This window comes from Vulpes vulpes, chromosome 7, assembly GCF_048418805.1.
Source record: "Vulpes vulpes isolate BD-2025 chromosome 7, VulVul3, whole genome shotgun sequence".
In the NCBI taxonomy this organism is placed as follows: Eukaryota; Metazoa; Chordata; class Mammalia; order Carnivora; family Canidae; genus Vulpes; species Vulpes vulpes.
Genome location: NC_132786.1, coordinates 86,563,396 through 86,588,238, shown reverse-complemented (window position 1 = coordinate 86,588,238; position 24,843 = coordinate 86,563,396). Strand labels below are relative to the sequence as shown.

Genomic DNA, 24,843 nt, shown 5'->3' with positions numbered 1-24,843 from the left:
GCAGAGAACAGAATCCACTCTAGCTGGTTTAAGCTGAGGGAGATTTATTACAGGGTATTAAATGGCTTACAGAATTTGTTGGGAAGGCAAAGAAACAGAATTCAGGTTGAGCTTTCAGGAGTGCCTTCCAGGGCCTCATGGCAGAGCAGGCCACCAAGGGAGCATTTACCTCTTGTCCAGTCATGAAACAGCTTGCCAAAAGGGGAGTGTTCAGAACCATGTTGCCACTGACATGGGGAGGAGGTTGCCACAGGAAAATCAGACACTCTGTAGCAATGAGGCTTGCTGGCAGAAACAGCAGAAGCATGGCTCCCAACTTTGCAATCTTTGCTTTCCAAAACTCACCCTTCTTCAACTCATTGACAGCACATAGGCCACATAGCTGCAAGGGAGTCTGGGAAATGTAGTTTTAACCTTCTAGTCTTTGCAGTACAGGAAGATACATGTGGAGATACAGGAAGATAGATGGGAAGAAGAGTTGGCCCCAGCTTCTAAATCATTAGGCCACACTGAATAGAGCTTTCCAATGGGATGTGAGTCCACCCACTCCACTTACTTCCTCAGATTCAAAAGACCAGGCAGAGACATTTCTCCCTCCACCTCCTCCTGCGTGTCACTGCATGTGTGCCTCTGCTTACAACAGAGACTAGCCCACTTTTGATGAGCTGTCTCTTCTGGTTTTTATTTCATATCTAGGGTAAATAATTACTTCATGACAGTAGAATTTTTGGTGTAAGCCTGTGCTTGTCTTGGCTTTCAGGCTTTTTAGGTTTGGTGGGGATTGTTACAGAGTGAAGGCTCTTTTGTGCAGATGGTCAGATGGTGGAGTAGCCATCTGAGGTTGGGATCTTGGGTCCTAACTCCGTGGTTCTCAACCAATCCCACATTATAATCTCATGATGGAGTTTTAAAGGTACCCATTTCAGAGATTCTGCTTGGATTAGCCTTTACAATGTAATTTGATAGGCCTGGACAGTGAATAAATCCGGAAGTCCTTCAGGAGACTTGAATATACAGCTGGGGCTGAGAATAGCAGTCCTAACCTACCGAACTTGACATTAGCAAAGGCTGTGGTTCTTAAACTTTAACAGCATCAGAATCACCTGGAGGACTTGTTCTACTGTAGATTGCTGATCCCACCCCTAGAGTTTCTGATTTGTAGATCCGGAATAGGGTGTGATAATTTGCATATCTGAAAGTTCCACTGGAGGAAGATGGTGCAGTGCCCACACTTCTAGCACCACTGGTTCAGAAGGAGTTTCTATTTTTCATAGTACCTATTTGTTTTCTACTCATGTGGAAGATTTTCTTCCTGAATCAACAGTTTTTGGAGCATCTGCTTAGTTTCTGTTCTTTGCAGGAGTTGGGAGGCATGGAATGGGAGGAATAAGATGCATTTGAGGAGATCAGGATCTTAACATCTCTAGAGCCTTTCACGGGAAGAAGAGAGCTTTTCTTTACATTTTCTTCTTCAAGTTAGTATCCCTTATTCTCTATAGGTTTTCTTACGTTCTTCCCCACTGCCCTTTGTTAGACCTGCCAACTCTCTATTGGGCTCACAATTCTATTCCACTATGATTTGTTAATGAGCTTTCAACTGTGGCTTGATTCCAGTGTTAAAAGCCAGTTTGAAAAACATTCCTCGGGTGGCTCAGCGATTTAGCGCCACCTTCAGTCCAGGGCGTGATCCTGGAGACCTCGGATCGAGTCCCACGTTGGGTTCCTTGGGTGGAGCCTGCTTCTCCCTCTGTCTGTCTGTCTCTCATGAATAAATAAATAAAATCTTAAAAAAATAAATTCCTCCATGCAGAAACCTCTTTTCTGCTATTCTCCTTCTTTCGGCTGCTCTAATTCATACTGAACTAAGAGTGAATTTGTCCTGAAAGGTTATCTTTCTGGTTCTCCTTGCCATGCCTTTTTAAAACCCAGTCATTGAAGTTTTGTTATTGTTGGTTGGTTTTTTATAATTAGGATGTACCTGGCTAGTGCATCCGTTTTGCAAATGCTATTGATAACCTATTCAAGCTATTACATGTAATGTTTGTCAAAAATTTAACATATTCAGTGGTCCTGAAATTTTGCTCTGTGGAACATAGATTCATGGAATTGACCTGAAATTTCCATATTAAAGTTCAGTAAAGGTAAACTTCTCTCAGTTTGTGGAAAAAATATATAATGCATAGGTTTTCCAATTTTAACCCTTTCTCTTTTTCCCTGAGTCTTGACTGTGTGGAAGTTAGCTGCTGTAGTATAAAATTCTTTATTGTATTAAGTAGCAATGTTGTATGGATTAAGTTAGCAGCTGTAGTATAAAATTCCCTATTGTATTGATTTCGTAGTCATCTGCCAAGTCATCCCTTTTACTTCTTGGTGATTTTTCTGTGTTTGAAAACTAGTGCCTTTTATTTATAACTCTTGATATACAAATTTTGTTTAATGGTGGAATCTGTTCTTAGAAATGCAAATTCAGAAGCATGATGATAAAATCAGGCAATTAGATTGTAAGAAGAGTAGCTGTAAATATTTACATGCTGTTAGTATAAGAAAAAAATTTATAACAATGAAATTCAGCCTTCTGGAAACAATCTCAAGTTTGATGAATCTTCTAAAGGCTTGCTAAAGTGACGCAGAGTGTGCATGCAGAGCAGCTGTTTTGAGTTGGCTTAAAAAGGGAGGCTGCATTTCTGTAGTTCCCAGGTATTGATTTTGCCACCAGGTAGATTCCATCTCAGTACACCTTCAGAACGCTGCGACGTCTAGATCTTAACTTTATGTTGTCTTGAATGAAGCTGTGTAAGTGTTCTTCCTTCACTATACATGATGCCAATGCAAGAAGATGAGAGTAGGAGGAGAAGAACTGGGAATTCTGACAAGCCACACAGCAGTAGGGAGCTAGATGGAGTTAGTGCAGAGGTGAGGCCAGGAGGCTGGTACAAGTTTTTGTGAAGCCATCTCCTGTGGAACCAGTTACTTTGTGCTTCAGTACAATGTGTTCAGGACCTAATACACATTTCCATGGGCCTCAGGCAAATTCTGTGGTGTATCTGGAACTTTGGGTCTGGTTTCAAGAAGTAGCATTGGTTGGGGCTAAGATAGCAGAGGAGATGAGTTAGGAAAATGTCTGTGGTTAGTGGTTTGTTGATTTTTTCTCCTTCTCCAGTTATGAGCCAGGTTACTCATCCTTAGACTTTTTAAAGAGTATATAAACACCCATAAATAATGCAAGTACTTTATTCCGTTTATTGAGGACTTTAACTATGTGTCGTCTCTGCAGCAGAGCACTTTGTTATTATCTCCTATCCCACTTTCAACCATCCAGGACTTCTCATTTTACAGGTGAGAGAAGTGAGGCTGAGAGGTCAGTGGTCTTGCTCCAGGTCACACCTGATCCCCAGTTACAGGTGGCCTGACACTAAAACTGTGTTCTGTGGTTGTGTTTTTTTCTTTCTTTAAGACTTTATTTATTTATTTAGAGATTTTAAGTGGAAGAGGGGGACTCAGCCTGGGTGGCTCAGCGGTTGAGCCTCTGCCTTCGGCTCAGGGTGTGATCCTGGAGTTCCCGGGATCGAGTCCCTCATCGAGCTTCCTGCATGAAGCCTGCTTCTCCCTCTGCCTGTGTCTCTGCCTCTCTTTGTCTCTGTGTGTCTCTCATGAATAAATAAATAAAAATCAGGCAGCCCGGGTGGCTCAGTGGTTTAGCGCCGCCTTCAGCCCAGGACCTGATCCTGGAGACCCGAGATTAAGTCCCGTGTCGGGCTCTCTGCATGGAGCCTGCTTCTCCCTCTGTCAGTGTCTTAGCCCCTCTCTCTCTCTCATGAATAAATAAATAAAATCTTAAAAGTAAATAAATAAATAAAAATCTTTAAAAAAAAGTGGAAGAGGGGCACAGCGAGAGAGAGAGAGAGAGAGAGAGAATCCCAAGCCGACTCTACACCCAGTGCAGAGCATGATGCAAGGCTTGATCCCAGAACCCTGAGATCATAACCTAAGATGAAACCAAGAGTCAGACTCATAACTGACTAAGCCACCCAGGTGCTCCTAAAGCCATGGTTTTAATCGCAGCACTAGATAGATACTACAAACTGGTGGTGTTAGGAGAAATTGGGAAATTCTTGATTTCTAGGTGTGTATTGTATTAATGGTTAATATAAGTTGTGGTCAGTTTGAAGCTGCCTATGGTGTGGCTCAATGGAAAGACCAATAGAGTAGGAGATGGAAGGTTTGAGATCTGATCTCAGCTCAGACAATACTTAGAAATATAAGCACAAGTTGGTGCCAGTTCTGACTTTTGAGGAAAAAATTGACCCTCTTTGAGTCTTGGTTTCTCTTCTGTAAAGTGGGTGCAACATTATTTTCTCTCCAGGTCTCAGATTTTGCTATGATTATCCAGTGAAGTAATAGTCATGCATTGAAAATACAAGATGTTCTATACATATCAGCTGATATGACTTGGATTTTGGGTCTCTATATGGATTTTTTAAGAATTGATTTATAGAACTCAGTTCTTCTGCTAATATTTACTGAACCATCTTTATGTGCCAGACATTGTACTAGATGTTGGTGATACATTGGTGAATAACTCCTACCTTTTAAACAAAATTTTTAATAAATTTGTACTCCCTTTACCCATTTCTGCCACCCCACCCCCTGCCTCTGGCAACCACCAGCCTGTTCTCTATTTTCTTTCCTCTGTATCTGTCATTTATATATATATATATTATATATATATAAAAATATCTATTTATATGTTATATATATCTGTTTGTATATGTCTATAAAATAGATTCCATGTACGAGAGAGATCAGATGGTACTTGTCTTTCTCCATCTGATTTATTTAACTTAGCATAATGCCCTTGAGGTCCATCCATTTTGTTACAAATGGCAAGATTTAATTTTTCTTATGCCTGAATAATATTTTATTTTATATCTGTCTCACAATTTCTTTGTCCATTCACCCATCAGTGGACACTTAGGTTGTTGCTATGTCTTGGATATTGTAAATAATGCTGCAGTGAGCATGAGGGTGCATATATATATTTCCAAGTTAGTGTTTTCGTTTTCTTCAGATAAATACCCCAAAGTAGAATAGTTCTATATTTAATTTTTTGAAGAAACCTCCATACCGTTTTCCATAATGACTGCACCAGTTGACATTCTCACCAACAGTGTACAGTTTGTTTCTCCACATTCTTGCCAACACTTCTTATTTTCTTGTCTTTTTAATAATAGGCAGTCTTAACAGGTGTAAGGTAGTATCTCATTGTGGTTTTGATTTGCATTTCTCTGATGATGAGTGACAGTGAACATCTTTTCATGTATCTGTTGGCCATCTGTGTATCTTTGGAAAAATGTCTCTGTAGATCTTCTACCCATGTTTAAAATTGGATTTTTTGTTGCTATTGTTATTATTTAGTTGTAGGGTTTTTTTTCTTTTTAACATATTTTGGGTATTAGCCTCTATTGAGTGTATGATTTACAAATACTGTCTCCCATTCAGTAGGTTTCATTTTGTTGATGGTTTCCTTGGCTGTGCAGAAGCTTTTTAGTATGATGTCCCACTTATGTTGCTTTTGTTGCTTTAACTCTTGGTGTCCTATTAAAAAAAAGAAACAACTCATTGCCAATACCTGTGTCAGAGTTTACTACCTTTGTGTTTTTCTAGGAGTTTTATGGCTTCAGGTCTTCTGTTCATTGGGTCTTTAATCAATTCGTTTTGAGTTAATTTTTATGTATGCTGTCCACTTTCATTCTTTTCCATGTGTTTGTTTAGTTTTCCAACACCATTTATTGAAGAGATTTTGCTTTTCCCATTATCTCTTCTTGGCTCCTTTGTCATAAATTAATTGACCATATATGTGAGGGCTTATTTCTGGACTCTATTTTGTTCTACTGAACAAAGACAAAGGTGTCTTTTTATGCCAATACCACAGTTTTACTCCTATCGCAGTGTAATATGGCTTGAAATCAGGGACCATGATGCCTTCAACTTTTTTTTCCCTTAAGATGACTATTTGCCTTTTTTTGTTTATTGTTTTAGGTGATTCATACAAATTATAGGATTTGTTATGTCATTGAAAAATGCAATTGGCATCTCTAAAAAAAATATATGTTTTTTGAAGTGGTCTCCACACCTAGCATGGGGCTCCAACTCACAACTCCAAGGTCAAGAGTCACGCACTCTACCAAATGAGCCAGCCAGGTTCTCTGCCACTGGAATTTTGATAGGGATTGCTATGAATCTGTTCATTGTGTTGTGTAGTATGGACATTTTAACAATTGATTCTTCCAATCCATTAGTCCAGAATATCTTTCCATTAATTTGTGTCCTCTTCAGTTTTTTTTTGTTTCCACTATGTTTTGTAGTTTTCAGCATATAGGTTCTTTACTTCCTGGTTAAATTTATTCCTAGGTATTTTATTCTTTTTAATGCTGTTTTTTTTAACGTGCCTTATTTTTTAGATTTTATTTATTTATTCATGAAAGACATAGAGAAAGAGGCCTCAGAGACACACATACAGAGGGAGAAGCAGGCTCCTCGCAGGGAGCCCGACGTGGGACTCGATCCCCGGACCTGGGATCATGCCCTAAGCTGGAGGCAGACGGTCAGCCATTGAGCAACCCAGGCATCCCTTTTTAATGCAATTATAAACAGGATTGTTTTCTTTTTATTTCTGATAGTTATTAGTGCACAGAAATGCAGCAGATTTTTGTGTATTGATTTTTGTGTCCTGCAACTTTACTGAATTTATTCTGACAGTTATTTTTAGTGGTGTCTTTAGCATTTTCTATGTATAATATGTCATCTGTAAGTAGTGACAATTTTATTCTTCCTTTCCAATTTAGATGCCTTTTATTAATTTTTTTTCTTGCCTACTTGCTCTGGCTAGGATTTTTCAATACTGTGTTGCACAGAAGCAGCAAGAGTGGGACATCCTTGTCTTGTTCCTGTTCTTTTTTTTTTGTTCCTGTTCTTAGAGTAAGGCTTTCAGGTTTTCATTGTTGAGTATGATGTTAGCTGTGGGCTTATCATATATGGCTTTTATTATGTTGAAATACATTCTATACCCACTTGATTGAGAAATTTTTATCATAGGTGCTTTTTCTGTGTGTATTGAGATGATCATTGGATCTTTTTTATTCTTCATTTTGTTAATGTGTATCACAGTGATTTGTAGGTGTTTAACTGTCCTTGCATGCCTGGAATAATTTCATTTGATCATGGTATATGATCTTTTTAATATATTGTTGAATTTGATTTGCTAGTATTTGTTGAGGATTTTTGCATATATGTTCATCAGGGCTATTAGTCTGTAATTTTTTCTTGTGGCATTCTTGTCTGGTTTTGGTATCAGGCTAATGCTGGACTCATGAGTTTGGAAGAATTTCTTCCTCTTCTATATTTTGCAGGAGTTGGAGAAGGATTGGTATTAATATTTCTTTGAATGTTTGGTAGAATTCACTGAGGAAGCTAAGCTACCTGGTCCTCGACTTGTTTTTTGGGAGGTTTTAAATTACTCTTTCACTCTCCTTAGTTTCTAGGAGTTTATTAATTTCCTCTAGGTTGTCCCGTTTGTTAGTATAATTGTTCATAATAAATCTTACCTCTTGTATTTCTGTGGTACCTGTTGTTGATGTCTCCTCTTTCATTTCCAGTTTTATTTATGCCATCTATCTTTTTTACTTTTTTTTTTTTAAGATTTTATTTATTTATTCATGAGAGAGAGAGAGACAGAGACACAGGCAGAGGGAGAAGCAGACCCATAGCAGGAAGCCCAACGTGGGACTCAATCCCAGGTCTCCAGGATCAGGCCCCCTGGGCTGTGAAGGTGGCGCTAAACCGCTAAGCCACCAGGGCTGCCCTCTTTTTTACTTGTTGAGTCTAGCTAAAGGTTTGTCAGTTTTGTTTATCTTTTCAAAGAACCAGCTCTTAGTTACATTGATATTTTCTATTGTCTTTTTAGTCCATTTCATTGGTCTCTGCTCTTTGTTATTTTTCTCCCCATATATAGTGTTCTCCTGTGCCTTAGATCCTGGCAGAGTTACAGAGTGAATGCTTTGTTTCTTACAGAAGTGCAGTCCTGGTGGGGAACACTGATGTGCATTTGGGGATTAGTAATGGAAGAATGCTGTGGGAATTTAGGGCAGGGGAAGTTTACTCTAAAATAGCATTGCCCAGGGAAGGCTTTATGAAGTGCACAGTATAGTGAATTAATTAGATTTTAAAGGATGTGGTATTCAGATGGAGCAAGAATAGTTCACTTTGTGGAAACTTACCTTTGCTTTTAAAAGGAAACCCAACTAAGTACCTAGGGTCACCATATGCCTTCTAAAAAAATGTTAGTTATGGACTGATGTGAGATACGGAACTTGGAGGAAATTTCTCTGCTCTTAAGAGGATGGAGGTGTTTTTATGCTGTCTTATCTTCTCCAATAGTGTTTGGCTTATTCTTTCTCAGAAGATAAACTCAAAAGGAAAGAATCTCCTGAAATCTGTAGGTCATCACTATCATCGATATTTGGTTGGTTAGCATTCTGTTTTTTCCTTAATTGAACAGCAAGGAACACTAATTCGGAATTTTAAAAAGATGACCAAATTTTATGGACAAAAATAGCATTGGTGGTTATAAGTACTCAGATGAAATTAAAGGAGTTATCAGTCTTGCTTTGGGAAACAAGGTGACCGACCAACTTGTTTCAGAAAAACTACCTCTCCTCTTCCAGTGATTAGTTAATAAAATTATTCCTGACAGTGGCAGGCCAAGAAGCTCAGGCGGTTACATATTTAGAGACAGAGAACCCATTGTCCAAAGATCTCAGAAGAGCCTTTGCAAACACACAGAAGGGATTGAGAACAATTTGCATAAATCTCCCTGTGGATAGCGACATGGCTCCGGTATGAGGGTGGTTCCAGGAACCCCTCCTTGGCTGTATCATGGGGTGACGCTGTGCTTGGTGAGGATTCAGTCTCACGATGGTTTTTGCCAGCATGATTGGGTGATGGGACACTGAATAAGCCCACTGTTTGGTTTCACATAAGGACTCTTTTGTGTTGGCCTGGGGTAGTTATATTCAGGTTTGTCTTGCTTTTTCTCCCAACTGATGTTTTTGGACTTTGTGGGCTGGGGAATTAAGCACAACACCTATTCTGAGCTAATCTGTCAAATTTTGTTCTCAAAAGGTAACCGTAGCCCCTTGTATTTCTAGAACATGGAGAATAATAGTCATACCTTTGGAGACTTCTGACTTCTTAAATTAAAAGTTGGGGAGAGGAGGAGACCTTGCTTGGCATGCCCAGATAGCTAGGCATTCATGCCTGTTCCCGGCAGAACCGTGCGAAGTAATTCCCTGTTTGTTAATAGGATTCGCCTTGTTCACCAACTTCTTTAAGAACTGTGTTCTCTTGCATGGTTAACAAACAAGTTGTACTTTAATATTTCCCTGTGGGGAGGGTATGGATCACTCTGGTGTGTAGTTTAAAAATGCCAGCTGGTTACGGATCTGTTTCAAGTTTTCTATTTTCCTGCTTATTTTTTTGGGGAAAAAAGATTACATTAAATATCACATATGAAGAGCTTTACTCATTTCTTGTACAGACTCTTATCAGTCTAGAAGCCACATAATGAGTCTAATTTAAAATCCAAGGAGTAGTTTATGGACTGGGGAAATGTGGTGATTTAAGTATAAAAATGAAATTCACTAATTTCTAACCTGGAGTTTATTTTCTTTCAGTCTACTAGCTTGATTTCTCAGCTTTGTTCTAATAACATAAACATTTTTATGTTTGTTTATAGGTGGTTTTAACCAAGAGAGCAGATCCAGCTGAGCTTAGAACAATATTTTTGAAGGTCAGTATAAAGAAATCTATTTTGTTTGTTGTTTGATTTGTGTTCTCGAATTTTTAAAGATTATTTTCAAACAGCTTTTATTTCATTGTTATATAAAAAAATCCCAAAAGGTATCTTTACTTAAGACTTATGAAAGAGATCCATTACAATTACTTCTGTTTCTTGAAATGTATCAGAAACTTGTAGGTGATTGATTGTGAGGGCAGTATGGTTTGCATTTTAATTTCTTTTCTCTCACTTGGGGTCAGACTGGAAAGGAGTTGCTGGGGGATTTAGTCTCACAACTCATTTACCTTTCGAGGATTCACTTCTGTGGTTTGCTGATCATGCTTTTTCTTCCTAAGAAGTTGAAAGCTCTTTGTAAACATTTCAGTAATCCTTCATCCATCCAGAGAGGACTGTCCTTGCTTCTCATTGGTAAAAGCCCTTAATTTTTACCATTATCGTCATTTTATTGCAACTGTGGTGCCTGGTGAGGGGGCCCCAGTATAAATAATAGTACATATTAGATCACAACAGATACTGTATGTTTCCCATATATTTCCTTAGGTTTCTTATATTTCCCCTACTTTGGGACATTGGGCAGTGAATGAATGATACTCTAATAGAAAATTCTGCCTCAGGTCCCAAACACCAAATCACTTTTAATGTTACTTACCTGGAAACTTGATGTTCTGCTATGTACCAAATACATGGCTCAGAAAGTTACTAAATCTGTGAGGATCACTTGCCTCATCAAAATGCGATACTATTACTATTAAAAAATACTGAGAAATCAGAGAATTTGAATACTGACATTATCTGATATTAAGGAATTGTTACTGAGTTTAGGTCAGATGATGGTATTCCGATTACAGGAGCAATTAAGAGTCTTTCTCGGTGCCTGGGTGGCTCAGTGGTTGAGTGTCTGCCTTTGGCTCAGGGCGTGATCCCGGGGTCCTAGGATTGAGTCCCGCATCAGGCTCTCTGCATGGAGCCTGCTTCTCCTCCCTCTTCCTATGTCTCTGCCTTTCTATGTCTCTCATGAATAAATAAATAAAAACTTTTTTTAAAAAAAGAGTCTTTTTCTCTTAGAGGTACACACTGAAGTATTTACAGATGAGATTATGGTGTCTTGAGATTTGCTTTTAAATAATCCAGTTTTGGGCGGGAGGGAAAATGCATGGTCTGTATGATGATAATTTTTGAAATTGGTAAATGGAACATGGAGTTTTTTACCCTGTTCTCTCTACTTTGTACATGTGTGAACATCTTCTTAATAAGGTATAAAAATTTGTAAAGATTGAGTGAAAAAACTTGGATGAATATGCCCAGCACCTAATATGCCTTAGATACTGATTCAGGAAATGCTTGAAATTAAATAATTCTGACAGCCAGAGGCTTCAAAAGGAAATGGTTTAAAAAATGAGCAGGTTTGAGGGAGGGGGGAGTGATCATTTGTTACGAGGTTTGGGTTATTATAAGTAAGCAGAATTCTCTATAAATTTGGTTTTAGCCTGAAAGGACAGCGCGGTAGAGAGCTTCTAAGGTGGAAAAGGATTCCAGACCATGAAAGTCCAAGGAACAGAAATGCTTTGTTTCTCACCTGGGGCCCACTGTGATTGAGATGAGGTGTGTGTGAGGGAACCATAGACATTTTTAGTATGTGTACTTAAGGTCTATAGTATAAAAACTCTTATAATATGATTCTAGAAGAACACTTGCAGAGGATTGCCAGAGAGCCTAGAGAGATGGATAGAACTCATTAACTTGAGCACACTCATAAGCATTCTTTGAATTCAGGACCTTTCTGTTACTTCTGTTTTGATTGTAGGCATCCTTCTGACAGGAAATGGGAACAACTCAGAGTGTCTCAATAGATTGTGCATCTCGGATACCTATTGGTCTTTTGGTGTGATCTAGTGGAAAGGCCCCATCCAGGTAGAAGCTGTATCCACCTTTTGAGGCCACATGGCAACTGGTAAAGTTAGGTTAAGATCACACGTTGGAACAACCTGTCTTTTCCAGCTGCTCCATGTCAGTAGGAGGCAAGTGTCTACTGGAGACAAATCGGATTGGTCGGGTAGACCCAGGGAGGGTGGGAATTCCATGCAGAATTCTGGAGAGCCATCTGTGTAAGTAATCTGAGATTTCTGTGTAAGTAAGCCTGAGGGCGGAATCTTTGGGACCTGATAGGGAAATGTTGTCTTCTCTTGGGGTGGTTAAGACTACACGGCTTGTGAGTTGAGTGTGTGACTTGGAGGCCAAGAGGATGATGGGGCCAGGCAGGGGGGTACCGTCCATAAAGAAAACAGTGATCAGCAGTTTCTGGAAGGGATTGTGAATCTGGCAGCGGTTTGGGTGATCTCATCAGGCCTGGGCAGTGTGGTACCCAAATCCACCAAATCCACCTTGGCTCAGCATATGGGGGATCTCTTTTTTTTTTTTTTTTTTTTTGGATCTCTTGTTTACCATCTGCCACAGATGGTGTTGGGGCAGGAGAGTTGGGATGAGGCCCACAGGGCTCTGCGAGGCACATCTCCTCTGTGGCTGGGCCTTTCAGTTAAGTGTGGGGATCAGCAGGTAGCACTCTGTGAACCTGACTACTGATTTTCTTTGACTTTTTCCTGATTTTTCTTCCTGATAAATATTGCAGCCTTCAGTCTGTTACACTAGTTAGAGAACTCTTCTGCAGCTTGGGGGAGGTGGACCTTTGGAGCAGATGTACTGATAGCAGGGGTGTCAGCGACTGTGGAGGTAAGAGAGCCGGTGCAACTGCTCCAGAGAGAGGAGGGAAGAGGGGTCCTGGAAGACTGAAGTGGGCCCAATTCTGGTTTATTTTATCCTTGAGAAGAGTTAAAATAAGTTGTTTTCTTCTTTTTTGGGGGTGTTGCTTACTCTATGTGAAGTAAAGTGTTGGGGATATAAAGATGCATAAATCATGGCTCCTGCCGTTTAGTATCTCACTGTGTATAAGTGTAAGACAAACAAAAAAGCCATGATATGGTTGATGAGCATTATATGGTGTTAATTAGTGGGAAGATGATGTGGGGCTAATTACATTGTGCTAGCAAGGGTCATTACAGTTACAGCTGGTGATGTTTGAGCTGGGCTTGACAGTGAGGAGGTACTTACCTGCTGGAGAAGGTAGAGGACGGTTGTGGGGCAGAGGAAGGCCTTTCTGAGCAGTGGCAACAGCAGGTGTGAAACAGGGCTATAAGAGTGCCTTGCAGGGGGTGACCTGGAGCACAGGTCCTTGGGCAGTGCGCATGGATGGGATGTAGGGCTGGACTTGGTCTATAGCATTTATAGTCTGAGGAGTTTGAGTTTATTATGCAGCCCCTTCTGGTGCTAAGGGGCCGGTAACCTTTTGTGTGAACATGGAAGCTGAAGTCCAGGTATGGTCAGTTTTGTTTCTAACCTGAATGTTGACATGGTTTCCCCCCCCCCCCCCCCAGCCTGACACTTTTGGTGCTGCTTTGTGTTAATTTGAGCAGGTGTACTGAGTGCTCACAACTTAAATAAAACACCATGAAACTTTGCGGTAAGTGGTATGTACAAAACAGGTGTAAGCAGTGAACATGTTTTCAAGGAGTGCAGCTTTTATGCGGGAGACACGATTTACAGGCATGCAGCAGGTATGAAAGAATCTAGGTTCACCTATGGTGCCTATGTGGTTAAAGCAAATGCCACAAGAAACAGCAGGAGCAGTCCCAGTGGTGGGGAGCCCTCTGAAGGCTCCTTGGAACCCCGGGCTGAGTGGGAACTGGAGAGTCAGGGAGGAAGGCAGCTAGGTAGCTCCAGGGGAGAGGGCATGTCTGAGGGAAGGGCTGGAGATGGGTTTGGGAGCACACAGCTGTTCCAGGTCGAAGACTCCTGGCTCCTTCTTCAAATGAAATTCAGCTCTATGCCAGGGAGGCTGCCAAGCATTACAGGGTGTGGATGACAAAATTAGAAAGGTGATTGGGAGTTTGGCATGTCTGCTGAACAATAGGAAGCCTTTGAAGGTTTTCTGAGTAATCCAGTGACACTGGCAGGAGGAGTTTGACATTTGATTGGTGCAGCAGCACCATGAGTTAGGCAGCCTTGGGTATAATCCTGGTGTATGGCCCTAAAGACTTGATTAGGGTTGTGGCAGCAGGGGAAATGGAGAGTGGGCAAAGTTAAGACATTTTGAAGGACTGCTTGGTGAAAATGGTCTTGTCCGATGGATGGGAGGGAGCAGAGGATAAATATGACCACTAGATAGATAGGCTGGGTCAGAGACGTGCCAGTAATAAGAAGGGGGATACTGAGAAGGAAACCATTAGCTCAGGGCAGAGCAAAGGGGGTGATGTGTACTGTTTACAGGTTGAAGTAGCTGAATGCCTGTAGTGTAAGATGTAGGAGATGGGAAGACTGCATAAAGGGACTAGACAAGGGGAACAGGTCCTATTACAGTTTATAATAGTACATAGTGAATTGCACTTGGGTTTTTTTTTTCCCCCCAACAAAACATAATAGCTGTATTCAGGATTTTTATTGACAAAATTAGAAAAACAATTTCTTTTTTTAAATGAGAAGGTGGTTCATATTCTTTTTTAAAATGAATATGAAAACTTTTTTAAAATGAGAAGGTTCATATTCATTGGCAAAAATTGAAAAAGCACAAGTGTATAAAGAAAAGTAATGTGTGATTCTACCATATAGATATAATCCGTATCTATATATACATATGTATTTTATTTATATACCTTTCTCTCTGTTTCTGTGTATGTATATAAACCTTTTTTTTCTTCCTTAACAGGAGAAAAAATAATGTTTTATCCTGTCCCCCCCCATCCCCCCATACACACACCTAATATGTTAGGAAAACCTTTTCCTGTAATTGGGGATATTTCTACAGTAGTTTTATTGTTGTGTGCTATTCCCAAGTAGAGCTGTTTCTACCATAATTTATCTAGCTACTTCCTATTACTGGATGTTAGTTGTGTTTTCTGCATTGATAGTATAACAACACTATAATGAATACTCTTGAATCTGCATTTTTGCATATGGCATGCATTTGTTTCATCATATTAAAACTTAAAAAAATTGCAAGGGAGAGAGAGTCTTCAGGACACTTGTAAAATCTAGTCCCAAAGAAGAAGGAAATACCATTTTAAAGATGCGGTAGCTGTGTAGTCCACTCCCTTGATAGGGACCCCTCCATTCACTGCTGCAAGGGCAGTGGAGCACTTTTGTCAGTACATACTTATTATGCTCTCTCTCTGCCCATCAAATGAAGAAACAACCTTTGACATTTTATTATAATTACAAGGCAGACCATGCAGCCTTGGTGATGAGCTGGAAAACCGTGCAAACTAAAGAAAACCGTGTTTTCTATGTTCAGATGAATATATTTTTAAGTTTAGAAAATTCTTTATCACCCCTAAAAAATAGGGCAGAAAATATCTTGATTTTTTTAATGTGTAAACTATTAAGGTATAAATCAGGCATATAGATCTTAAATGTACAGCTCCATTAGTGTTCACAAAGTAAGCACATCTATGTAACCAGGGCCCCAAAAGCATCTGATGCCCCTTTTGGTAAGTATGCACCCCTCCTAAAGGTGACCAGTTGTTTGGTTTTCAACTTTATATAAATGGAATCCTACAATATGTTTTCTGGTGTCTTGTTTCTTTCACTCTTGCTTTAGTTGTTAAGATTCATCCATTGTGTGTGGTTGGTGTTAGTTTATTCTCCTTGCTGTGTTGTGTTCTGTTATGTGACTGTACCACGGTAGTTGATTTGTACATCGTACCATTGGTTGATGTTTGAGTTTTTTTCCATCTTTCTGCTATTGAAGATAATGCTGCTGTATATATTAAAATGCTAAAGCATGTTTTTTAGTCAAAAGTATATACATATAAACACATATGTATCTATCCACACGTTTCTGTTAGAGACATAGTTATGATTGAAATTGCTGTGTCTGTGGTTATGTGCATGTTCAGTCAGAGATGTTGCCAAGCAGTTTTCTAAAGTGGTTTAATGGTTTACTCTCATAACACCAGTGTATGAGAATTGCATTTGCTCCCTGTTTTTGTGAGTACTTGTTATTTCTTTTTAATTGTCCTGGGTATGGGTGAAGGGTATGGCATTGTAATTTAATTTTGCGCTTTCAGTGGAATTTTTTTTAGGGCTCAGCAGCATTACAGTGATTCTGAAGGTTACATGGAGGGAAAATCAAAGACCGATCATGGCCCAGGAAACTCCCAGGAGGGAAGTAGTACAATAATTTTAAACTTTCCTTCATTCGACAGATATTTATCAAACACATTTCATTCTCTGCCTGCCACCAGTCTGGGAACTAGAGGATGCTGTAGTGAGAACCACAGGAAAAAAATCCTTTCCCTCTAGTTGTAGCAATTAAGATGCACGTCATCTTGCAAGAGTAGACAGGTCAGTTGGCAAGGACTCTTGCCGCAAGGATGACAAGAACTGTCAGCCCATCCTGTCTGTCATTCCTCCATGGAATTTGGGGGCAGCCTCAGAGGGGAGCCATTCGTTGCCAACTGATCAGAACCGGTGTTGAGGTTGGACTTACTTGCTAGCTGTTCCCTGATGATCGTATGATAGTTAACATGTAGTAAACATGACATCCTAAAGCCAGGGGAAGGGAGAATGATTTCATTTGTGCTCCTGGGACAACCAAGAGATTAAGTGGGAAAAATTAAAGTTGGAAGATCCTTACCTCAAACCACATAAAAAACTGATGTACTGATGTATTGAAACTTAAAACAACTTAAAAGCCAAGAGAGGGCAGCCCCTGTGGCTTAGCAGTTTAGCGCCGCCTTCAGCCCAGGGCGTGATCCTGGAGACCTGGGATCTAGTCCCATGTCAGGCTCCCTGCATGGAGCCTGCTTCTCCCTCTGCCTGTGTCTCAGCCTCTCTTTATTTCTGTGTCTCTCACGAATAAATAAATAAAAAATCTTTTAAAAAAAAAAGCCGAGAGAAAATGTGGGTAAATATTAACATTGAGATGAGGAAGGCCTAACTTCTAGACTTAGAAGTAATGGAAGAAATTGCAAAGGAGGAAGAAAAAATACATTCAATTATCTACAAATATCAAACTGGGTAAATATTTGCAACAAATCTGATAGAGGGGGAAGAAGGCACATTCACACACTGTTGATGGGAGTGTGAATTGGTACAATCTTTTCTGGAGAGAAGCATGATGAAATATCAAGAACCTTCCAGTTCCTCTCCTTTGACTCAACAGTTTCTCTTCCAGGAGTCCAGCCTTTGAAGGTTGCCAGGAATTTGGACAATTGTTATATACAAGTCTCTGTTTACCTTAGCTTTATTTAAAAATATCCCAAACTAGAAGATAAACCTGAGAAGAATTAAACTGAGTTAATTACTCTCTGCTACAAGCAAACATAGGTATAATTCTAAATCATAGGATCGCTATAATTAGCAACATCCCCTTTGTATTTCTTGTTTTGCCTCAGGAAAATCAAAATATAATTCTATGTTTCCAAAAAGCCAATTCAGTGCTAACTGAAGAATAGTGGGATTCTTGGACCGTTTTTGAGCTTTTCTTTTGTACAATGCTAAAAACTGTTAAATGAAAACTGATCATATAGAACATTTGTGAAGTGCTTTTTGTGTGTAGCATATGGTGCTTGATTATTTATTTCTAGCATCGACCTTAAGAAGCAGGTAATGTTATCCCTATTTTACAGGCAAGGAGCCAGAGGCCCAGAAAGCTATACTTTTATGTGAGGTCATATAGGTGGTTAGAGGTAGAAGCAGAGCTCAGTGCAGCCCAGGCCTGAGGGACTCCAGAGCTGGTTACTGTGTGTCTAAGCAAGAGTTTGTCCTGCATTGGAATTAAAATGTAGAAATAACAAGTGACCTTTAAAAATAATTTTAATGAGTGTCTGGGTGGCTCAGTCATTTAAGCATCTGCCTTCAGCTCAGGTCATGAACTCAGGGTCCTGGGATTGAGCCCCACATTGGGCTCCTTGCTCAGCAGGAAGCCTGCTTCTCCCTCTCCCTCTGCCTGCTGCTCCCCTGCTTGTGCTCTCTCTCTCAAATAAATAAATCTTAAAAAAAAAGAAAGAAAGAAAACAGTTTTAGTGGCCCACAGTATATAGTCTGTGGCTGTTGAGGAAATGGAGATGCTGTTGCTGCACTTCACCTCCCCATGCTCCCCACATCACTGTGCCCCCCACCCCCGTGTGGTTGCTGTTGTCCATCTCACCTGTTCTTCATGTAGCTCACAGTCTTCACCTGCCCACCCTCACATCACTTTTCTGTCCCCAGGATCAAGAGGTCCTCTCCTGCTGTATTAGGGTACTGTATGATCCCTGGGGCCCTGGGACTCCCTGGGACAGGAATGAGCAGATTCCCACTTACAGAGGCTGGAATGTATCGCTAAAGGCAAGAGGAGTGCTGTGAAAAAGCATTGAGTGCCGCCTAATTCTCATTTGCCATTTCCCTCTAGGATGAAGAGAACACTAAGTAGAGCAGACTTTCATATCTTCTTCCATGAAATCCCCCAGGAACCCATATAGTTAATAATTTGCTTTCTGGCTTAGTCTCTTGGTCTTCCTTTCTTGCATTATTGGTGCCCTTGAAACAGGAATGGGGACCAAAGAATTAGAATATAAAATCATGGATGGAAACAACCTATTTTTTTTTTTAAAGCTATATGTCCTTGCTAAAAACAGGATATAATTTGTCTTTCCAAATTTCCATAAACTAGGGCTTCTCAGTGTCAGTACTATGACATTTAGGGCTGGATCACTCCAGGGGAGTTGGGGGTTGTCCTGACCTCTACCAACTGCATATTGATAGCCTCCCTCCCCCTCAGGTTATGACAGTCAGATTTATCATTGGACACTGCCAGATGTCCCCACCATGGGGAAAAATAAAAACAAATGGAGGAAGAGCAGAGCTAGAGAAGCCCCTCCTACCCCTCCCCTCCATCCCCAGAAAGCAGGTAACATATAGAGAAGGTTGAGCCTCTTTAGTTATACTTGACTGTTAGAAAACGTTGATGTTTATAAGCTGAACAGTCAGGCTAAGCTGCCCCCAACTGAGAACCACTGGTATAAACATAAAACTTGAGAGACTTAACATATTTTTTTTTCCTATGAGGTCTTGGGAAGTAACTGTTCTTGAGAAGAGTATATTATCATATCTGATGTTTTATCCTTTGCCTATTTTCAGCTTTTTCACATATTGATCTGATTATATACTTTTTGAGGGTAAAATATCTTCTTTTTTTTCTTTAAACAGTATGCAAGCATTGAAAAAAATGGTGAGTTTTTTATGTCTCCCAATGACTTCGTCACACGATATTTGAACATTTTTGGAGAAAGCCAGCCCAATCCAAAGACTGTGGAGCTTTTAAGTGGCGTAGTGGATCAGACCAAAGATGGGTATGTTTGTTTATAATTATCTCATTTAATTTTTTTGTTTGAAATAGCTTTCTGTTGCTTTAAAGATTAGGAAGTCACTGAACACATTCCCATCTCTTAACATATTCTCTAACTATTAAAATTAATGCATTATTTTAGAAATGATGCCTTTAATATTTTCTTATCACAGTTGGGGATTTTATGTATTTTTTATTTTTTTTATTTTTTTATTTTAGAGCACACTCGAGTGGTGGGAGGGGTAGAAGAAGGGGGAGAGAGAATCTCCAGCAGACTCTATGCTGAGCACAGAGCCCCACATGGGGCTTGAACTCACGACCCTGAGATCATCACCTGAGCTGAAATCAGTAATCAGACACTTACCCGACTGAGATACCCAGGTGCCCCTCTGTGTGTATTTTTTGATAGTCAAGAATTGCCTATAGTTTCAGAGACTTAATGTAGTTGATGAATGGTGTCAGATCTACTAGAGTGTTTGTACATATACTGGTATTTTTCAAGAGAACTATAACAATTGTGAGTAAATGTAAAATATAGCTCTACAAACATAACTTTTCTTTGATCTTTTCCTCTACTCAAATAACTCTTGAAGTCTTCCATATGATTAAATAGTATGAATCTAACAGATAGAATAATAGGATGATTCCAGATCACTAAGAAAGGCATTATACCCAAGCTGGAAGAGACAGGTTGATACTTTGCAAATTTCCCCTGCCAGTGTTGTCACATTTTAAAAATGAGCTTTTCTTAAGCTGTTTTAAGATTGCAGTTGGCTTTAGCATTAAGTGTGGCATTTGGATCCCAAACTTTTGCTAATACAAATACCAATGTCCCTTAATAACCAAGTGCAATGTCCAAAAGCTCATCTTCTCTGTATTAACTATAGTAGACCCCACCTTCTATCCTTGCCACCTGTCAGCACCCCCTTCCATAGATTGAAGTTACCTGGTATTCCTGAATAGTGTTCTCTAGTGCTGGGCCCTCCCTGTTTGTCACCTGTCTGATTTTTCCCATGTGCACTGGGTTGAGATACAACCAAAGTAAAATTGGTTGATGTATTGCAAATGCTTTCGGTTTTTACCAGCACTAACCTTTTCTTATTTATGCACCCGTGGTCCCATCTTGCATGGAAGTAACCTCCCCAAAATGAAGGTCTTGCAGCTTGGAGGGAGAGGGATGGATATTAGCAGTGATGCGTAACATCCTGGAGGATTTCTGGACTCTGCCTTCTCTCTTTATTCCAGTTGAGGTTATTTGGGCTATTTCTATTTTCTAGTCCCACACCGACATAGCATTCTTTGCCTGGTGGGAAACTGTGTAATATACGAGCAGGCCATCATCCTCTCACAGGGCCTCTCCAGGATGGTGCATGAAGAGGCTGATGTATATTTCACACTAGTCCAGTGAAGCAAAAGCCACATCGAACATAGATTTATTCTAGTGGACGTATTTTTTGGGGAAAAATATGGTTGCTTTCACACGCCTTGTGTTCATGATTCATAGGAAATGACCAAGCTCACATGCAACAAGAATGATCTGATTCAGGTTTAAATTAATTTTTTTTCTTACTTGATTGTTCAAAGATTCTTTAAATTACAGAAACTTGGAAAGAGTATAATGAGCACCTCCATGTACTCTGCACCTCGATTAATTGTTAGCACATTTGTCACCTTTGTCTTTACTTTTTACACATGCATACTTTCTACATAGTTATATGCATATACATCATTTTATTTTTTGACTGAACCGTTTAATTGTAAATTTTAGATGTCATGATAGTTTAGCATTTATCTTCTAAGAATGAGAACATTCTCTTACATAACTACCATACCATTATCTTCCCTAGGAGAATTAACAGTGATGTGAGGTATATACTAATTTCCAGTCCATATTCCAATAAACTGGATCTTTCTTCCTGCCTCCAACCTCAAATGGCTCATTGCTGTTTTGTTTTCTTTTTTAAATCTAGGATCCAAAGTTCTTCTATTTAGTTGTTATATCTCTTTTAATCTGGAATAGACCCTTGCCTTCTAATGTTTTTTTTTTTTTTTTTTCATGATATTGATGTTTAAAACCCAGGCCAGTTATTTTATTGAAGGTCCCATGTTCTGGACTCATCTAATTGATTCTTCAGGCCTGGATTCATGTTAAAGGTTTTGGTACAGGTTAGGAGAGCTTCTGTCCTACCTATTGTACCTCCTCAGGAGGCATGTGGTCGTAGCAGTGTTGATGGTAAATTTGATCACTTGGTTAAGGTGGTGTCCCTCAGATTGTATAGAAACCATTTTTGTTTATAATTAGTAAACATATACTGGAGAGCATGTGCATATCCTGTCTCCTAGCAACTTTTCATCCACTAGTGTTAGCGCCTATGATGAGCCTTTCCTAAGTCAGCTGTTACATTGCGGTTTGAAAAGTGGTGATTTTTCTTTTTATTTTTTTTAAAAGATTTTATTTATTTGAGAGAGAACATGAGTGGGGGTTGAGGGGCAGAGGGAGAGGGAGAAGCAGACTCCACTACTGAACAGGGAGCCAGTGCAGGGCTGGATCCCAGGACTCTGGGGTCATGACCTGAACCAAAGGCAGATACTAGGCAACTGAGCCACCCAGGTGCCCTGAAAAGTGGTGATTTTGTAAAATTCTGTCATTTCTCCCATATTTATTATCTAGCATTCTTTGTTAAGGAAAAGCTTTCTTCCATCCACCCCATTTTCTCTCTCTCTCTATATCAGTATAAATTCATGGAAGTTTTTATTTTAAATTCAGTGCATTATAATCGATTATTGTTATTCTTATAGATGCTCCAGTTGTTCCAGTGTGGGCAGGGAGAGTCCCTTCAGCCTAGCTCCTATGCCCTATGCCTCTGAGTGCTCCCTGTTTTAGGCAAGTAAGATGTTCCAGGCTCACTGTGTATATTTCCTGCTTCTAACCTAGAAATCACTCTTTTCTTGAAGAAGTCCTGGTTCTTTTAGGTGGGAATAGTGCTTAGAAACCGAGAGCTGGGCACTGGCTTATCATTACTAGGTTATTACTACTTCTCTGGCTTCTCAGTGGAAAGAATGGAGAAGTATACTTAAAAAAAATCTAAAGTTCCTAATGACATTTTCTGTTTAGATTTAATATGACAGGATTTTTTTCTTATACTTTGATCTCTTTCTCTCTCTTGGTGAACATTTTGGTTCCTCATTAAATTAATATATTTATGGGTATTAAGTTATATAATTGTAATACCTTCCAATGTTTTTTCCCCTAACCCCACCCCATTAACATTATATGCTTTTCCTATTTATTTTTACACATACTCTACAGAAACAGTAGCCTTTGATTCATTAGATATAGTGACGTGACATACATTGTACATACATAACATAATATATATATATTTTTCAAAAGCTTATAACAAATCTTAAATGCTGGGTCTGCTTTCCTGGTTGTGCAGATGAGCTAGCGTGTGCTGTCAGTGATCAAGCAGTTTGCCACCAAGAGGTGCCCAAGCCTAGCTGTCTCCAAAGACTGTGGCCTTTCCATTGTTTCACATTGCCTTTTTTCTCATAATCTCATCATCCTCTTTAACTTGACATTTTCTTTCAGATTTTGTATTAAATCTCAGTGTTTTACTGTGACAGAGAAAATCTTAGATGGCCTCAATCTGTTGCCCTATGACTTTTTTCCCCCTTTGGTTGCAAAGACTTGTTTCTAAACGGAAAATAACCACCCATAATCTTTTCATCTTCACATGATTTAGAATTTTTTCAGTGTCTCCCATGATTTATTAGCCTGCATCGATATTTTCCACAATCAGAATGTATTTTTTTTTCAGAATGTATTTTAATTGTAGTTCTTTTATAAGCTTTTAGACTTTATCAACCAATTCTTGTATTTCCATACATGGTTCATATTAACAGCATTAAATAGTGTCATCATTTTCTATGAAATTATGTGCCATATTTTATGAAATCATGCCCTTATAGAGTTATTTCAGTTTTTCTTTTGTTTCCAGTTTTCTTTTTGTTTAATTCTCTTGAAAGAATTTAGAGGCATTCCTTGATACAAGGGTAGAAATATTTTAAGTCTCACCATATGTATTGTGGTAATTCTTTCCAAAAGCACAGAGCATGTTGAAGAACTTGTCCAAACTATTTAGGCTTTCTGAGCTACTAGCACTGGGCTGGTGTTTGAGCTGAGATGTGCCTAAGACCCAGGCCTATTCAGATGTTTGTGCACCATTTTCCCTAACCCTAACATGCAGCTCTTTGGTACTTCACAAATAAGCGTAACCATACATCTGTACTCAGTGTAAAACTGTGGATGCCTTCATTTCCCGTTCCTTTCCTTCTCTTTGGAAGCATAGCATTTATCAAGTTCACAAGTCACAGATCATCTTCCCAAATCAACTACTGTTCCTTGAAAAAATGACATGATGAAGCCATGTATTGGCCCATGGAAACACAACACATACACCAAACAAAGGGAAACCACTGGTAAGGGCTCCAGTTGCTGTCAAGGCTCTTTTTGAGCTTAATCACATTGCTTGGCTGGCCAGAGGAATTTTAGTGCATAATCTGATTAAAATTTGAAGAACTATTTGTAGATTGATAACTTTAGGATTTAAAAGTGGTGGCAGCTGTGCTGACCCAGATAACATGGTGAATTGAAATCTTCATTTCTTGGTAGATACTGGCTCACCAGTTGTGGTTTCTTAAGTGTATAGACCAGGTCCTACATATTTTCATCAATGTCTAGTCCAAAATCTGGCCTCTGTTTCACAGCAATTTGTTGACCAAATGTAGATAAATCTGCTAAGAAGTATTAACCACCACCCCCCTTAAGTTATGAGAGCCCAGGTGTGTTGAGGAATGGAAGTTCTAGTACAAATTCTAAGTTACTCATTGTAGTAGCTGAATAATGTCTACCTGAAGAAACCAAGTCATAATCTCTAGAATTTGGAAATGTGACCTTATTAGGATAAAATATCTTTGTAGATATGATTAAATCAGGGTTCTTGAAATGACGAGATTACCCAGGCTCATCCATTCCTTAAATGCTCTCAGTCTCCTTATGAGAAGTAGGGAGAGATGTGACAAACCGTGGGGCCACCAGAGGCTGGAAGAGGCAAGGAGGGATCTTCCCCTAAAGAAATCTCCCTTTCGAGGGAGGGCAACCCTGTGCCATCTTGGTTCTGGACTTTTGGTCCCCAGAACTGTGATGGAGTGAATTTCTATTGTGTTTAGTGACCAGTTTGTCATAGTTTGTTACAGTATAGTAGCTCCAGGAAACTCATACCCTACCATACCTATTTTCTCTGTGCTTTAGGAAGCCTGTAGTCACAACCAGCCTGATCCTGAATAGCCTAGTTTCCAGTAGTAACTTTTGGCCAGATCCTGACATTATCCAAGTAGAGACCCCTGCTGCAGGTTGTCTCTGTGAGGGCACAGCCACTTCCTAAAGGCCTCACTTCTGTGTGGGGTTGGGCTGAACTCTAGGCATGAAAGTTAAACACCTGTGTACTGCATGAACTTACCTGAACGGGATTCTGTTTTTGTGGAGCACTCTCGATTCTAATACATTGTTTCATTGGGTAGTGACTTGGTCAGACTTCCATTCTAT

At 39.6% G+C, this 24,843-nt stretch overlaps 1 protein-coding gene across 4 annotated transcripts in view; it reads left to right on the top strand.

Annotated features, from left to right (window-relative positions):
• Positions 1-24,843, top strand: part of SLC25A13 (solute carrier family 25 member 13) — a 184,597-nt gene that overhangs the window by 19,366 nt on the left and 140,388 nt on the right. For 2 of the 4 annotated variants that reach the window (XM_026003803.2, XM_026003802.2), the window contains exons 2-3: positions 9,794-9,847; positions 19,097-19,239. In XM_026003803.2, the coding sequence (XP_025859588.1) occupies positions 9,794-9,847; positions 19,097-19,239 (197 nt within the window). The remainder of the gene's footprint in view (positions 1-9,793; positions 9,848-19,096; positions 19,240-24,843) is intronic. The other 2 variants (XM_072764347.1, XM_072764346.1) reach the window with 1 other exon arrangement.